Source organism: Hippopotamus amphibius, chromosome 14 (assembly GCF_030028045.1).
Source record: "Hippopotamus amphibius kiboko isolate mHipAmp2 chromosome 14, mHipAmp2.hap2, whole genome shotgun sequence".
Taxonomy (NCBI): domain Eukaryota; kingdom Metazoa; phylum Chordata; class Mammalia; order Artiodactyla; family Hippopotamidae; genus Hippopotamus; species Hippopotamus amphibius.
In genome coordinates, this window is record NC_080199.1 from 1,917,505 (window position 1) to 1,934,126 (window position 16,622).

The 16,622-nt window shown below is 57.1% G+C and overlaps 1 protein-coding gene across 12 annotated transcripts in view; it reads right to left on the bottom strand.

Annotated features, from left to right (window-relative positions):
* Positions 1 to 4,162: 4,162 nt before the first annotated feature.
* The window catches only part of ARHGEF7 (Rho guanine nucleotide exchange factor 7), a 120,117-nt gene continuing 107,657 nt past the window's right edge, over positions 4,163 to 16,622 (bottom strand). For 9 of the 12 annotated variants that reach the window (XM_057706966.1, XM_057706967.1, XM_057706972.1 and 6 more), the window contains 3 exons: positions 7,892 to 7,991; positions 7,567 to 7,621; positions 4,163 to 6,603 (listed from right to left, as the gene is read on the bottom strand). In XM_057706966.1, the coding sequence (XP_057562949.1) occupies positions 6,481 to 6,603; positions 7,567 to 7,621; positions 7,892 to 7,991 (278 nt within the window). In that variant the 3' untranslated portion in view covers positions 4,163 to 6,480. Of the gene's footprint in view, positions 6,604 to 7,566; positions 7,622 to 7,891; positions 7,992 to 12,738; positions 15,332 to 15,562; positions 15,857 to 16,622 lie in introns of those variants that run through there. The other 3 variants (XM_057706976.1, XM_057706968.1, XM_057706977.1) reach the window with 3 other exon arrangements.

Consider the following 16,622-nt stretch of genomic DNA (forward strand, 5'->3'; position numbering starts at 1 on the left):
GCGGGTGACGGGGGCGCTCCGAGTGACGTGGGGCCTGAGGACAGGCTTTTGTGCAGAAAGTGAATTATCTCTGAACAGCAGCATCCTGGCTGAGCTGAAAGCCGACCGGAAAGAGGCAGGGGCGAGCTCGCGGACACGCAGCGACCCAGGAGAAACCGCGACCCGTCGAACGCTTGTCGTGTCCTTTTCATTAGAGTCAGGAGCTGGCAGCCCGACGCGTGTGGTGAGAGGCGGACACTGGTCTCCGAGCGGACGGGCCAGCAGATGCGGCGTCTCGGGGGCCTGTGGTCCCGGCAGGGCTGCGGGGCAGGCCCCGAACGGACAGCCACCCGCGGCCTGAGCGTGGGGAGAGCGGGCGTCGGGAGGCGGCGGCGGCGTCCCAGGGCAGGATGAAAGCGGGGAGAGGCCCGGCGGGGACAGCAAGCGGGGAGCTCGCGGTGGGGACCGTTTACTGGGCGTCAGCCACGTGACTGCCACGCGGCGCCCAGGTCCGCAGACGGGGAGGGTCAGGGTGGGCGTCTGACAGCGCCCGGCGCAGGCGGTCGCCCAGGGCTGCGCTGCTGCCCACCGCGCACAGCTCACCCGTCGGCCCCGGAGGAGCCCCGCGCCCGGAGCGGACACCCCACCGCCCCCTCCCAGAGGGCCCGCTGACCCACCCGGGCCTGGGGATTCGCGTCTGGACTCGTCCAGGCAGGGCAATCACACCATACGTGGCCTTTGTGTCTGGCTTCCCCACGACGTGTTCAAGAAGCACCCGCGTGCCGGCCCAGGCCAGAGCCCCCCTCTTCTCACGGCGGAAGGACGGGCCACCACCTGGACAGACGTTTGTCTGCGGACGGACACCTGGGCTGTTTCCACCGTTTCGGCCGTCACGCGTGTGCCACGGTGGACGTTCACATTTGAGTTTCCTGTGCAGGTGTGTTTCTGCGTCCCTTGGGCACACCCGGGAGTGGACCTGCTGGGTCAGGCGATGACTCAAGGCCAGAGAGCTTCCAGAGTGGCTGCCCGGGTCGACATCCCCTCCTGGGAACTTTAAACTCCAAACCGCCGTGGACAGGGTTCGCGTGCACTTATCAACGAGCTTCCAGGAAGCAGTGGAGACGGTCACGTGGGGCCACGTGAAGGCTGGGTCAGCACAGGACGCCAAGAAAGCCCCGTGGGGGGTAGCGGGTGGGGGTCTTGCGACAGGCTCCCAGGGTGAGGCCAGAGGGGATCTGAGGTTTCAAAGGACTGACTCAGGTGGAGACACGGGAGCCAAGGGGGCAGCGTGGGGACTGCCCTGGGGCACAGGAGGTCACAGCGGTTCTAGCAGGACCCAAAGAAGAGAAAGGGAGGGACCATCCCCCCCCCCCCCCCGCCTGGGGACCCCAGGATGACCGGATGCCCCTTCCCCCACCAGGCTCTGTGGGGAGACCCTCAGGGCATCTCGGGGTGGTGGCCGGTGCCTGGCCACCCATGACCCACTGTCCACTTCCCCGACTGGCCAGGCCAGGCCTGTGGAGGATGGAGGCTTCTCGGGCCACAGGGGGAGCTCCAGCGTGACGTGGCGGGGGCCTCCCTTTATTAGTTGAGCCCTGGTCCCGTGACATGATTTTAGCTAAGCAGACGCTTGCTGTCCTGGACTGAGTGGTCTTCCCGTGGGAACCGTGGGAGGTGCCCTGGCTTTCCTGAAGCAGGAGCAGCTCTGTGGGACCCACGGCAGCCTCTGGGGGCCCCTCCCAGGCTAACGTCAGGCTGGGCTTTAGCTGAGGACCTGCAGCCACATTCAGGCTGACTTCTGGGAGGGCAGGTGCCCAGGGTGAAGGCAGGGACAGGCCAGCGCCTGTGACGGGCTGCGTCACGTCCCCCCAGAAGATGCTTTCAAGTTCTGACCGTGTACCTGCGAATGTGACCCTGTCTGAAGCTGGGTCTTTGCAGATGTCATCGGGCTGAGGTCACAGGCATGGGCCCTAAGCCAAAATGGCTGGTGTCCCACCAAGGACAGAAAACAGAGCCAGGGAGCAGGGTGCTGAGAGGACAGCCGTGCCACAGGCCCACAGAGGCAGAGCCAGGCACCATCAAGGGGCCGGAAGGGTCCCCCCCAACCACCTCCAGGGGGACCCTGGTCCCCGACCAGTGGGGTCCAGACTTCTGGACCCAGGACCACGGGAGAAGCAGGCTCTGCTGTCAGGCTCCACCCCAGTTCATCGTATCGGTCACAGGGGCCGCGGGAAACCAACATCTGTGTCACCAGTTTTGCTGGGTCAGTAACCAGAGAAGGAAGCCTTCGAAGCCTAACACACCCTGAACGTTGCTCTTGGTGGACGAAACAAACCGGAGGGCTGTGGGTGCGTGACAGGCGGGTGGGCCTGGGTCGGGCTCCGTGGGCCTCGCTGCCCAGGCCGGGGCCCCACGTCCCGCCGTGCACACGGCCCTCACAGCCAGGACAGCAGGGACGTCCGACTCCATCCCCCAGCGCTCGCTCCTGCAAGGGCGCCCGTTCCGTGCCAACCACTTCCGTTGACAAGTGAACTCGAGCTCATCAAACACCGCGTCTAAGGGAGAGATGACAACGGCGTGACAGGAGCCCCGTTGGCGCCCTGGCAATCAGCACCCAGCAGCGTGAGCTGCACACAAGACGCCTCCCCGTCCTGCTCTGGGGGGAGCGGTTTTCAGACGGCCCGGCGCCTCCCCCTCGCCCCCCCTACCCCATCTACCCCAGTGGGTTCCCAGAAAACACTGGAAACACCTGGCACTTTCCAACCCGGAAACGAGAGGACCGCCCTACAGCAACGTGGCTGCCGGTGTGCGATGACCACACACCTGAACCTTGGGGAGTAAAGATCACCCGTCACTTCCACACATGCTTGAATGTCCCGTTATAAAGTCGCACACCACGTGGGCAACAGCGGGCCATCGAAGGGCCTCGACCAGGACCAGGGAGTCGGGGCACCCCTCCTGGGACCGGAGGCGAGCGGCCCGGGTGCCTGCCACCCCCCCATCCTCCCCCAGACGTCGCGGGTCCTCCCCGGGCCCCCGGAGCGGGAGGAGGGCAGCGCCCACCCACCGCGCCCTGGACACCTGTGCTGGAGAGGGACCTGGGCTGGGGGGGGACCGGCAGACAGGGTCTGGGGTTGCTCGCTTTGTAACTATTGCCACGTAAACGAGAGACACGAGGCGGCTGGGGACAGAGCATCGGGGGGACGCGTGGGCAACGCGGCCACCTCCTCCTCCTGGTGGCGTTTGCGACGAAGCCCACGGCGTCGACGTGCGTGAGGACGTTGAGGGTGGCGTTTATACCTCCACCCGTCTTCTGAGGAACTAGAACTGTAAAGCTGGTGAGGACAGCACGTCTAAAACGCCTAGGAACTGGGCCAATTCTATCAAAAGGTTACACCACAGAGCCCGCCCCCACAACCCGCGGGCTGCAGGTCCTCCGCGGCAGGGACCCGCTCACGGCTGCAGGGGCCGTGGTCTGTCCTCACCCCCCAGCAGGCCTGCCGTCTGGATGGCCGGGGCCTGACCTGAGGACCACGAGGAACGCACACACACGGGGACAGAGAGCGGTTTGTCCTCAAGACACGTCCCGTCACTCATCTCCCTAAGATGACAAACAGTGGTTCCCGAGGCACCTGGCGTAACGTTTCCTTGAACACGTGACTGGGGACTGTGCCACCGGCGGTGCTCAGGTGCGGGTGGGAGCTCTGGGGGAGGAGGAGCACGCTCTGGCCCCCTCACCCGCCTGGCTTCCTCCCGGAACACCGGTTTCCGGCCTCCCTAAACTGGATGCAGCGTGGGGTGAGGGGCACAGCTTCAACGGACAGGCCACCTCCCTCTGCCACGCGACACTCCTAGCAGGACCCACAGAACCCAGGGAAACGGACTCACCCATCGAGGCCCACGCAGTTCTCCGAGAGCTCCCGTGCCGCCAGCCACTGGTCCATGGACAGCGGGGGAGGCAGAGCTGCGCCTGGCAGCCTTTCCCTCCATTTCCTTCCCCCAAATTTTTCTATTTGTGTGTATCTTCAAATATTCCCAAATCCTAGATTTTAAAGGCAAATATGATGTTTTCCAGTTTCAAATGTTCAAACCAGAATTTTTAAATATATAAAAAAACTAAAACAAAGTGTAAAGGTAACACACACACAGTGCCGAGTCTGTAACATAAGAAAAATGGTTTAATAGTTACAACAATGACGCATGAGTCGTCAAGCCCAGGACACCGCCTGTGGCACGTCGGGACGTGTCCCCACAGCTGTGACAGCTGTGCACGGGGACTCTGCATGTCTGAGAAACGAGGGCGTGGGGGCACGGGGAGTCCGGGGCGGGGGGCACGCAGCCCCGCCGCAGAGCGCTCCCCCCGGCCGCCCACGACTCCGCGTGCTCCCGGCCCAGGCAAGGAAACGGCTCAGCTCCTCGTGCACGAGAGGCGGGAGCAGAGGTGGCTCGGGCAGGCGGGCGGCCCCCTGCTGACCTCCGCACCCACCCCCAGCGCCTCAGACGGTCGCGTGGAGACATGGGCACGGTCCGTTTACACCAGAGTGGGTTTTCAGAAAGAACTGCTCAGACACATCTCCTCTGCTCCCTACAAAGCCGAGCTGAGTCTTGGACACACGGGAAGGAAAGGTAATCGTTACACGAGCATGTCAACAGGCCCCCTTCAGGAGAAGGGGCGCTAACGTCAACAGTTAAGGCAGGTTCTGCACGAGCCTGGTCCCGGGAGGCCGGCGGCAACACCGCCGTCGCAACGTGCTGGAGAGATCAGGTCAGGAAGTGGCTCCTGAGTTAGGGTCTGCCGAGGCAGCAAACGTCAGCACAGGCGAGCTGGGCTGTCTCCACCGCAACGTCCAGGCACCACCAAGAGACACTACTGTAAAGACAGGGCTTACGAGAAGCCCCAAAGACGCTCTCCTCTAGCCCCAGCACTAACGAACAGAGTGCTAAGTACACGAAGCTGGCAATTCTGGTCACACGGTCGCACGTGGGCAGGTCAAGGTCGGACCCCAGAGACCCCCGCTGAGCAGGCAACCGCCGAGCAGGGGAGCCTGCGAGCGAGGCCGTGGGCCGAGGACTGCTCTGCGCCGCCCGGTTCGGGGACGCCGGACGGCCCAACACAGGGAAAGGGGCACGGGTGGCCGAGCCACACAGGCGCCCCGTGGGCGCGGCCGAGACGTCGCTGATGTACGGTGCCGGGGTCCTGGTTTTTAAAGACACGACGCTTGCTCTCTGTCAAACGTCCTCTCACTTTAAAAACAGCCTCTTCAGAAGAGCGGCGGGGAGAGCACAGGCCCCGTGACCGGCCGTCCTGCCTCCAAAACAGAACCGGCCGGACCCCAGGCTGGGCTTCCCCCGACCCCGGGGCTGCAGAGGCTCCCGGGGCCCTGGCCCAGAGAGGACAGGCTTCCTCCTCGGTCCCCTCTGCCGTCTGGACACAGGGGTCGGGAGGGGGGTGGAGAAAGGGGCCCACGTTTCAACGCCCACTCCTTAGGGGAATCTCAGATGTATATTGCTTTATTCCTGCTGAAACAGTGACAGCACTGCCTCTTCCGCGAGCACAGAGGACTGCCTGCCGCCCCCGACGGGACAGCAGGCCTCAGGGTCAGACAGCCTCACAGGCTGCAGTGGCATGTAATAAATAACTCACTTTATGTACAGGCTCTAGTGAGCTGGCTCGTGCGGGGCCGGGGGGTGGGGGGAGGACAACACAGTGCCCCTGGCCAGGTGACTGGACCAGCCTACACGTCAGGCCTGTGAGACCCCCCCGCAGGGTGGACACACTCCAACACTCAGGTGCTCACACGACGCGGATGTGCACACCTGTCGCTGGACGTGGTGGTGGCAGGCGCGTTTCCTCAGGTTCGGGCTGCGGCCCAGACCCCCGCGTGCAGCCAGAGCGCGGCCCGCAGGGACCCCAGGACCGCGTTACCAGCGGGAAGAGGGGGGTCTCCGCAGGTGTGAACACGGTGAGCTGTGTAGGCAGCCTGCTGTACGAGGTGTTTTCGGAGCGCTGTGGTGGCGGAGAACAGCAGGCATCTCCCCAGAAACACCTGTGTATGCTCCACACCTGCTTTCCACGAGCGCGGGAGCCGCAGCCCCGGTGCGCGGGACCAGAGAGCTTAGTGGAAGGAGACCGCAGCACAGGCTCAGCCCAGACACAACCACCGCGGACACGCATTCACAACGGAGCGTTTACAGGAAGTGTATGTATAACATTTATATATATTCAATCAAAGCCTGAAAGACCAGACGCAGTCACTGCACGTACTGAAAATGAGGTATTGCGATGTAGAGAGGAAGACCGCGCAGTGCAGACTCGGCGTCTATACCTCACGCTGGTTCTTCAGGGACGGCATGGCCGCGGTCGGCTGCAGCCTTCCTAGCACGGAAAGCCAGAGGACTTCCGTGCAGCCCTGCCCTGCGGTCCTGAGTGCCCCGCGGCTGGGGTCACAGGCTCCGGCTTGGTCTCGTAACCGGTCTTTGGGAAAGAACCCAGGACGTTCCTTAAAGGTTGGTCTCGTCCCAAGCAGGGTCGTTCATATTCTTCAGAACCTTCCTCACCAGCTTCTCCAGGTCTTTGCGGGCTCTCTGCTCCTCCTCCAGAGACTTCTTCATCTTCTTGTTATCCTGTAAGTGAAGCAGACCACAGGATTAACCGCCTTCGGCGCTGAGGAGAAGTGCTGGAGACCTGGGGCCTCGCTGGAAGAAATCCTGGGCCGGGACCGCCCTGGGCTGCGGCCAGGGGTGCAGTCAACAGGACCCCCGCGTGTCTGATGGGCGCACGGCTGCTCCTGGAGCCGAGACAGATGACAGACGGGGCAGGCCTGGCGCCCCCACTTGTAACTAAGAACGGAGAACAAGACGACGGCTGAAACAACAAGAGGCGCTCCCCCCCGCCCCTCCTACTCCTCCCACGCTCGCCACGACCACCCGCCGGGCTCTGCAAGAGGGGCAGGAAGACCCGGGGGTTACTGGCCTGTCACCCCCGCACACAGACGCAGGCCGTGGCTGAGAGCCAGGAAGCCGCCCAAATGCGCACGGCCAGGGGCAGCTCTAGCGCACGGCCAGTGCCCCCGCCACCTGCCCAGCCCAGGCCACGCTGTCCTCCTGCTCCTCCTCAGCCTCCCCTCCTTGGACACCAAAGCCACCGACACAAACAAAGAACGCACAGACACACACGGCAGGCGTGGCTGGTGAGCCCCGTCTGACTTTCTGAGGTGGCTTCTCAGGAGCAGGACCACGTGTCACACCACAAAGTGGTGACACACGGCCACAGCGGGCACCTACCAGCATGCCTACCCCGGTGGGGTTGCAGATTTCCGCGCGATTGTTCCAACACCACCTGAGATGCTTTATGACGTCAAAAACAGTGCAGGGCAAAGACAGTGTGAACAAGTCACTTTAAAGACTCACTTCCTGACCCACCCACCCAAAAGACCAACGGTCGAGCTGCTGCTGAACTCCGAATCTGAGAGCCAGGCTCTCTTCGCCCGTTATCGTGCTTACGGACAGCTAGCTTCGTTTCTAATAGCGTTTTCCTCTTTTCCCCCGTTGAAAAAAAAAAAAAATTAAAGGCAGACGACGACTCACCTGTCGTAACTCCTGGACTTCATCCTTTAGCGCGTACACAGTGTCGACGAGACTCCTAGACAGGAGAGAAGGCACCCTGAACGAGGACCAGGTGGCAGAGGACGCCTGGCACCTCCCCAGACGTGCCCGCCGCCCGCCTGCCCCGCACGCCCAGGCCTGCGGCCCGGGGAGGCCCGCTTCCGTGCATAGGGGCGCACCAGCCGGAGAGTCCTCTCCCAGGCCATGCCCCGGCCTCCTGGAGCCACCCAGAGGCCAGGGCGCCCCCCTCTCCCTGCCCCGACGCCCCTCTCCCCCGCCCGCTTTAAAGCACTGGAATACAGCTTACTTTTCTTCTATCACTGTCTGACCGTTACTTTTAGTTTCTTCAACTATAATTTTCTCTTCTTCTGGAAGCAAAACTTGTGGAGCAGATTCTTTGCGGGAACCTATCATCATTCAAAAAAAAGAAACACCCACAGGTAAATACCACGGCAGAACTAAAAAAAGAACTTGATTATACAACACTACTTAATTATTAAATTCCAGGTGTTAATTCCAGTATGTTAAAAAATATATTTTCTAGATTAAACAGGGAAAGGCAACTTTTACCAACTTCCTCTATGCTGTGTACTGAGCCCAGCCTTCTTCATGCCTCGAGCATGAGAGGAAAGGAAACATTAGCCTTTTTTGCCATTTATTAAGCTTCAGTTTCTTAATCTGGACCACGGATCTTTGAAACCCTGAAATTTTCAACAGGTGGTAAGTCAAAGGTTCTGACGACATTGCCTTGGAGAGTCTGGAGGAAATATTCAAACTTTTGGGGAAACATTTATGTCGACCACACTTTGTGCCATTTTATTCTAGGGATTTTATAAAGGACCCATCAGACCACACAGGAGACACACACTGCGTGTTCACCAAGTCAACGAACCGGCCCTTAGAACATTTAACTCCACAGTAACAGCTAACGATGCTACAGCACATGGTTAAGGAAAGGGACGTTTATTACTCAGTTCTCTTATGAAAACTTTATTTACATTCCCTGGAATATAAACATTTTTCCAAAAGGAAGAAAGTAAACTGTTTACAATATCAGAGGAACATTTATGTCATTTAACCAAGAACCAGCACAAAAGCTTTCCCAGGACGGTGGCCTGATAAACATTTACTGCAAAATAGGCACTTCAGAAATTAACTGGGAAACCCAAACATTTTCAAAGGTGGAAAACGAGAATCACCCTTATTTAAAGGTACAAGGAAGAAAATAATCTTTTTAAAAAGTTATATAGCACTAACACACACCATTTATATTTCTGCAGAGTTACACGGGACACACCTCTGAGGAAGCGCATAACCCACTGCAGACCCCCCGCACGTGGACCTGTGATCAGTGCAGCTCATCGCCATCAAAGCACACCAGACGTGTGGCCCGCGCTCACTACGCGGAGATGGCGGCTCAGCCTGCTCGACCTCGTTTTTCCTGCTTTGCTCTACGTCTGCCTTCCTACAGGTGTGCCACGTTGCAAGATGGCACCTGTGCAACCTCACAGCGTGGGGACATCTGGTGTCACACATGCTTTCAGGGCAGGACTTAACGGTGTCACCCGTGTTCTACGGCAAGCCTACACTCCTCTGAACAGAACAGGGCTAACAATTATTGTCCAAGCCTGATGACAAGAGCCTCACACAATGCTCCCGACATCCAGAGAGCACCCCCATCACTCCCGGGGCGGCTCACAGCAGGGAGAAAGACGGCAGGTTACCGGCCCCGGGGCGCTGCCGCGTCTCCCCACCACACCCCCCCCCGGCCCCCCCGACTGCGAAGCCCTGCTCCATCCCCGCCCCACAGGCTGGGGAGGCTGCGTTACCATCACAGAGAAACCATTGTGCCAGGGCTGAACAAGGAGGAGGACGCGGGCCTCCTCCGCTGCTGTCTTGGGCAGTGGAAGCTTTAGCTCTGGGTGAGCAAGGCCGAGTCCATGTTACACAGTACAAACCTCTAGACAGATAAACAGGTATCTTACACCAATAAAAGAAGGGCTTTTATGTGTCCTGAGAAGAACTTCAGTATTGTAATCACAGGCAATACTTGGAATTCTGTCACACGCCATAATGAGCTGGTGTATCGGAGGATATCTGTACTTAAGTTCGTCCATCACTATTTTGAAGACAACCCTCTGCTGGTGACTTCATGTGCACACCGAGATGCAGGCCCTAGAGCAGCAGCTTCGCAGCTGTCAGGGGAGGGTGCTGCCCGGCTCACAGCCCACCCGGCACAGTGACCTGCACGGCCTGCGAGTGCCTCTTCAGACAGAGGGCGACGTCCTTTGAGACACAGGCCCATAAAGGGTCACATCTGAAAAGCTTCGTCACGCTGACAGTGACGGCCTGCTCCATGGGCCTCCGTGCGGGGCTGCGGGCACGGCGTCTTCTAGGCCTTTCTTGGTAAATGGGAAATGCTTCTGGGACATCTGGGCCACATGGGAACGCATCGCTTCAAAAGGAAACACGCACGTGAAACGTATGACAGAGGAAGCACAGGGACGCTGCCAGGTCGAGAATTCTGAAGGTCAAGAAGCTCCTGTGCTTCCAACACAAACGCAAACGTGACCCGTGTTTTTATCACGAACAAAACTGACAAGGATTCCTAAAGACTGACAGGTGTATGCCACACGTGCAGGGAGCGAAGGGCTCCACCAAGTTTCCCTGTAAAGAGCAGGCGAGTGACATCAGAGCACTTAGCTCCCGAGGGGTCCCGCTGTTACCTGCTTTGCGCCCAGAAGCTGCTGTTACAGTCCCATCAAGAGCTACCCGTAGCGTGTCTCTCACATTCAGTTTGTAACACATTTCTTCACGTGAGCTAGCTAATGAGAGAGCAGCTTAAAAATGCTTTCTACATAACAGTGCATTAGGAAGATTAAATTCTATGTATTTCTTTTCAGTTATTATTGCATCTTCCAGCTTCCTAGGCAAACTATCTACGTGTCTGCTGCAGTAAATTCTTCAAACAACATAAAATAGGATCACGAGGAACGTCCACTCTGTGACGCTGGGTCGGAGCGCAGCGGGCGGTCGTGCAGGGTCCGGGGCTGCCGGGACTCTCTCCCAGGTCTGCAGGTCTCGATAAACTCAGGCCTGTCACCAAACCATGAAGCCTCAACTCCACCACCCATGAAAAAGGACAACAAAACCGATCACCTCTGCAGAGCTGTTCTGGGGATTAATTGAAAAGCTACCGTTCACAGGCACCCTTTACCAGATGCATTCCTAGACGTAAAGCCGTATGCTCCACTACGTGATGAAACTGAATGAGATCTGGTTCCAAACCTGCACGTGTAAGAAAGACGCGGTCCTTATTTTCGCAGATACACTTAAAGCATACAAGAAGACGACAGAGTGTAAGCATGAGAACGTTACGTCACAGACGATGCACTAACAGTGTGAGAAGTGCCCTTTAAGCACTTGACACTGAGCCAGGAGGCTTGCAAAGGAAGATTACTTATCAGCCTGCAGTGAAATCCACGGGGTGCCTAGTTTCAACATATTTTTGTAAAATGACTGAAAAAAATTAATAGTCTTTCAGTAAAACAACAAAGGAATATTCTCTAGCCAGGTTTATAAATAAGTTGGCTATTTCTATAAGAACAAAGTTCTAGAAAGTAGACAGATTTAACAAGCTCTCTTAAAGATCATTTTACTATCTGTGAAGGTATCACAGCACGTCTTCTCTGAATTCGTTAGGTTGGGAAAACAACTTAACAGCAGAACGACCAGAGGCTGCTCCGTCACTTTATCTGAAATCGTCTAAAAGGGGCTGAGACACAGGTGAGTGTGTTCAGGAAGGCTCCACACACTCAAGGTCTGTGTTTCCCAAACTCTGTGCTAAACACAACGTTCTCTGCTTCCAAGAGACAACTGGGATTCTGCAACACGTGATTTCGGAAAATGCCAAACGCTGCAGGCACTTCCTGGAGACTCACGGCACACACGTAGCGAGCTTAAGGTTTTCAGTGAAATTACCCATTTAACTTGAATTCAGCATTTCCTAAATTGGTCTGGGTGCTGCAATATTAACCTTCTGCAGTTTTCTGGATAACAGTCTGAGGAGTGCCAGCCCAGCCTATAATCCTGCCTCGTGGCTATGAACACACGCGTGTGCCGGCTGGCTTTGCTGCTGTTCAGCGTGGGGGCGCCAGCCCAGCCGCCAACGCCCGCCAGCCAGCGCGCCGCAGTCCCGCACGGCCCCCGGCAGGGCTCGCTCTGCCCCTCGGCTGGAGACGGAGCAGGTGCGCGGGCCGTGAACTCAGACGCCTGATCCGGAAGCTGGAGACACGCTTAGAACCCTGTCCCCTGACACAGCCACCGGTTCCCCAGAGCTCGGAACCCACTCGCGGATCCCCAGAGGACTGTGGACGGTAGTTTGAGAGACACGGGCGGATGCGACACTCCCCTCTCCTGGGCAGACCACCTGCCCAGGCGGCGAGGAGAGGGAGGGCCTCACCCAGGGCGCGCCGTGGCTGTCAGCCCACGTGGCTGTCAGCCCACCCCTGGTGCCGCATCAGACGCCCGCGGCTCTCCCCATCCAGGGCACGTGAGGCACGTGTGCACCCGCGAGGGGGCCGGCCAGCGCTGAGAGCCCACAGTCAGGGAGGGTCTGTCTGCCAGGAGAGAGCATCTGCTCATCCCGCCAGCAGTCCAGTACATTTGTAGCAAAATTCAGGTGACTTCTTAAATTTCTAACCTCTCTAAAATCTGCACCTGATTATACTCACCAGAAACTGAAGTAACTTTCAGAATGAAATAAAACATTACATTTTAAAAACAGAGTTAGTAAAATCTCTCCAAAAGGCCACTTCGTTATTCATGGCTATGATAAGATTCTAATTCATTGTTCTTAAAAACAAAACAAAACAAAACACGAGGACCCTCTTTAGACAGCGATGTGCATTTGTTTATCGTTTGCACCTGTCCTGGCCCCACACCTGCCACAGGTACTTCTTTTTCTTTCACTCTGCTTTTCCTAGTCAGCTAGACATGCACTTCACCAAACAAGAATTAAAAACTGACCTTAGTCTAAGGAACTTCTAAGGTTGGGCTTTTCTCCCATGTACGCGCACCCCCACCCCCACCAAAAAAGAATAGAACTCTTCTTTCTCAAGACAAACCTCCCAGGGATCGAAAACTTGTTTAAAAAAAAAAATTAGAGGGAAACAGATGAAACAAAAATATACAGAGAGTCACCTTGCATCGTCTAGAACACACTTAACCTAAGAAAGCGCGAGCTTTGCCGTCAAGGCAGATGGAAGGTCTTCTACTGCCCCGCCTTCCTGTGGAAGATGCAACACTGAAACAGCAAATGTTAAACCGCAAACTCTGCTACTCGTCCCAGCCCCCGGGTAACAAACAGTAAAAGCCACAGGCTAGCAAATGCAAAATTTATTTCAACTGTACATAACAGATGTCTTTTTTTTTATAAAACAAACACTTCATTGCCATATGCAACCACAAACAGTAATATGCATACCGTACAGTACAATGCAACATTCAGGTATACAGCCCACCGAGTCTCAAACGGCAGTCACCCGATGAAAATGGCTTTCCTGTTCACAGATAAAAAGCACAATATATAGGTTTTTTCAAGGTCTTATACCACGGTACAGACGTCACTGTGTTCTGGCATCTTTGCGCGAAACACATAATCCACGTAGCTTGTACACGTGCGGCAAGCGTCCATCAACGGGAACACCACTCAGGCCGTTCGCAAAGGGCCTGGTGATGCTTAAACCCCCCTGCTAGTTCAGCTTCTCCAGCCTGGGGTTATAACACTAGCTGTGCACAGAGATCACACAGCTGCAGGACGTGAGGTACTACGGCGGCGTGACTCGAGTGCCGCAGGGGCAGGAACACTGGCCTCCGGGTGCACATCACCACGGCCACGTGGGCACTGTCTGCGAGCCCGTGGCACTAATACTTCCAACCAGGTCACGGCAGCTGATGGTGCCAGACCCCAGCACAAACCCAGACAGACACACAGGTGGCTGTCATCCTGCGGCGACCTCGGCATCAACAGAACCATCGTCCGAGGGCTTTAAGCGGCACCGAAAGGGGCCGTGGAAAAGATGTCAAAACTCTGGTGTCTAGGATATCAATGAAAATGTCTCATCAGGACACCCCGAATGGCACTTGTCGTTAAGGAGAAACCCCAGTGCAGCAGCTGTGGCACACACAGCACATGGCATGACAGCCCGCGCTCAGAAGGCATGGCCAAGGCGTGGAAGCCAACACGCGCTACCACAGCCTCCGAGCAAGCAACACCCTCTGCCCTGCGTGTCAGGAACGCTGTCACGTATCACTTGATGTGACACCAAGTAAAACAAAATGCTGCCAGCTGCGCTGCGGGATATCAAGCACAGGGCCCTCGGAGTCACCGTGCTCCTCCCACAATGCCACTCACTACCGGGCTGATGGTGTAAGCCCGTCTCCACCGCAGGTGAATACTGGGCTCCAACTGTTTTAACCTCCTGGTCTGTACTAATCGATACAAAAACGTGACGTCTCCACATGGCACAAGCAGCTCAGCAGCCACTTGGGAACAGACAGGCGCTGGGAAGTCTTGGTCTCCTAACGGCCTCCCTGCGCCGGCTCCCTAAGCACAGCTCCTGCCGGGAGGGGTCGCCGGCACCTCGGGCCGTGAGCAGCGGGGCCAGCTCCTTGGACACAGGGCGGAGCACACCGGGGCCTCTCTGTGCAAACAAGGTCAGAACACTGAATACGTGGTTTTGGCGGAGGAGCTGCGGTGGGAGCAGAGGTCACGGCCACCCTGAAGGGGGGAGAAAACGTGACTCCCAATTATCACGTCATCTCGTTTCCTGAAGCTGGTCCCAAGGAGTCCTTAACACAGAGCCTCCCGTCCGACCTGAACACCAAGGGGAGCGTGCGCGGGGGGGACCCCGCTCTCCCCTCCAGTGTGGGCCTGGTGCTACGACTGCATGCAGCGTGGCACACTCAGCTCTTTCTGAAGCTGAAACCGGTCTGAGTGAGGGCAGTGAGACCTCCTTACAACAAGTCCCAGGGAAGTGGGGGAGTCCCCGCAAATCTGAGATGTGCCTCGAAGTGAGTCACATGGCAACTTGGTAAGTTTTCGGGCGACTCACACCCCCATCACGGTCAAGAGTGACGGTGACATTCCACCGGGTGCTGTAAAGGGGGTCTCACCGCAGCTGCTGCGGAAAACAAGCAACGTGTCGTCACAGGCAGCGAGCTCGGACGTGGGTTTCGGGGAGCACCCGCCTTCTTGGGCAAATGCACCCAACACCCCTGACCCACACGTTCAGAGGCTGGGCTTCAACCCTCCACTGCAGCGGCACAGGCTTGCCAAGTGCCTCTGAAGAGGAAGTCCTGCAACTAAGGGAAGTCTGGTGTGACGATGCGTGGGTGTCTGGCCTGCGGAGAGTGGGCCCTCAGCAACGGCCGTCCGTGGTGTGTGGACACGCCTCTCACGCTCCTGCCGGGGCCCGGGGCCCACACCCGCCATGCCGACAGAGGCTCCTCGCAGGCACCCCGGGCCCTGGGGCGGCCGAGCGCGCGGCCGTCAGGTCTGGACTCGGCACTCTCGAGGCAAAAGGCTCTTCTTTTGATCTCTCCACAACTACGGGATTGCCAGGTCCAGTACACACACAAAATCACATCCCTGTACAGAAGGCCAGTCTCCTCCGTGTCGCTGGCACTTACATCCCAAACCTGTGTGCTTTCAGTATAAAATACAGAAGTGTTCATACAGCTGCATCTAAAAGGAAATGAGACAGTTGCTGCACTGAGAATAAAGACTAAACCATTCGGAGCTATGAAGCCACCACTGCCCACCGAGAAAGGCCCCTCGGGTGCAGGCAGTGTGGACACACCGTCTCCTCCGACAGTCAGTCCTTGAGTGGATCCCCAACGGGCAGTGAGACCGCCACAGAGTACAGTGGGAAATATCAGAAACGCTTCAAAAGTTGTTAAAATATCACATAAAAGAGACAAGAAACAGCAAGAAAACATCTAAGAAAAGCAGGCTGCGGTACAACAAGCACTGTTAAGACAAGCTGAGACGTGCGTTAGTTCTGGTGAGAGATATATGAGCAACAGCTCTTACGAGATGCAGAACCCATCCTGTAACTATGGGCTGTCCATATACTGTCATAGTCAGAGTCTTCCGAGAGGTCTGAGGGCTCCAAGCGGGAAAGGCTGCTGCGACGACCCAGGGCGTCTAGGCTTGGCTGGTCGCCGTCAGCCAGGACGTGATTATGCATCAGGTCAGTGCCCTGCCATGCTGAGACGGGCGGGGGGACAGGCGGGGGGTGAGCAGGAGGGGCAGGGAGAGCCACAACCAAAACATGGAAACAAAAGCAAAAGGTGACGGGAAGAGAAGGGAAAGAGAAAATATTGTTAAAACACGGCAACAACCTTCATTTCTCCTTATCTACGGCTGGGTTTTATTTACGAACTTATTAACTAGCGCAACCCTTAGAATAAAACCAGACCAGTTATTTAAATAAACCTACATTACAATACTGTTTCCAAACTGTTCCTTTTTAAAGCTACTGCTGTGAAGCCCTCACTTAACAAGTCTTTTACAAATTAAGCCCATGTTCACAAGAAAATTCTAAAGACATCTGACAAGTAACCAGTTCTGCTGCACATTTGATCGACAGTCTCCTTCAGGACAGAATTCACGTGGTTAAGGTGGGTAGACTGAGTACAAACACGCTGCAGGTTCCTGACTGACCTGCTCGGCTACCTCTCTGCCAGGCTCCAAACCACCAGGAGTCCTCCTAAGGCTGGGGGTCTAAACTTACCTTGTCAAACTATCACGACTGTGAAAACTTCAGACGGAGAACGGGGTGACACGGCCCCTTCCCCACTCCTCCATCCCGGGGCGCTCACCCACACTCAGCCCAGGGAGTGGATATGGGGGGGACATACACCTGGTCAAACGCCACCGACCCGGACATAGACCCTCCCACAGACACGAAGGGAGACGTGACCGGGGAACGCCGCTGTGTCACAAGCAGGACCGCAGGAGGAGGCGGGCCTGA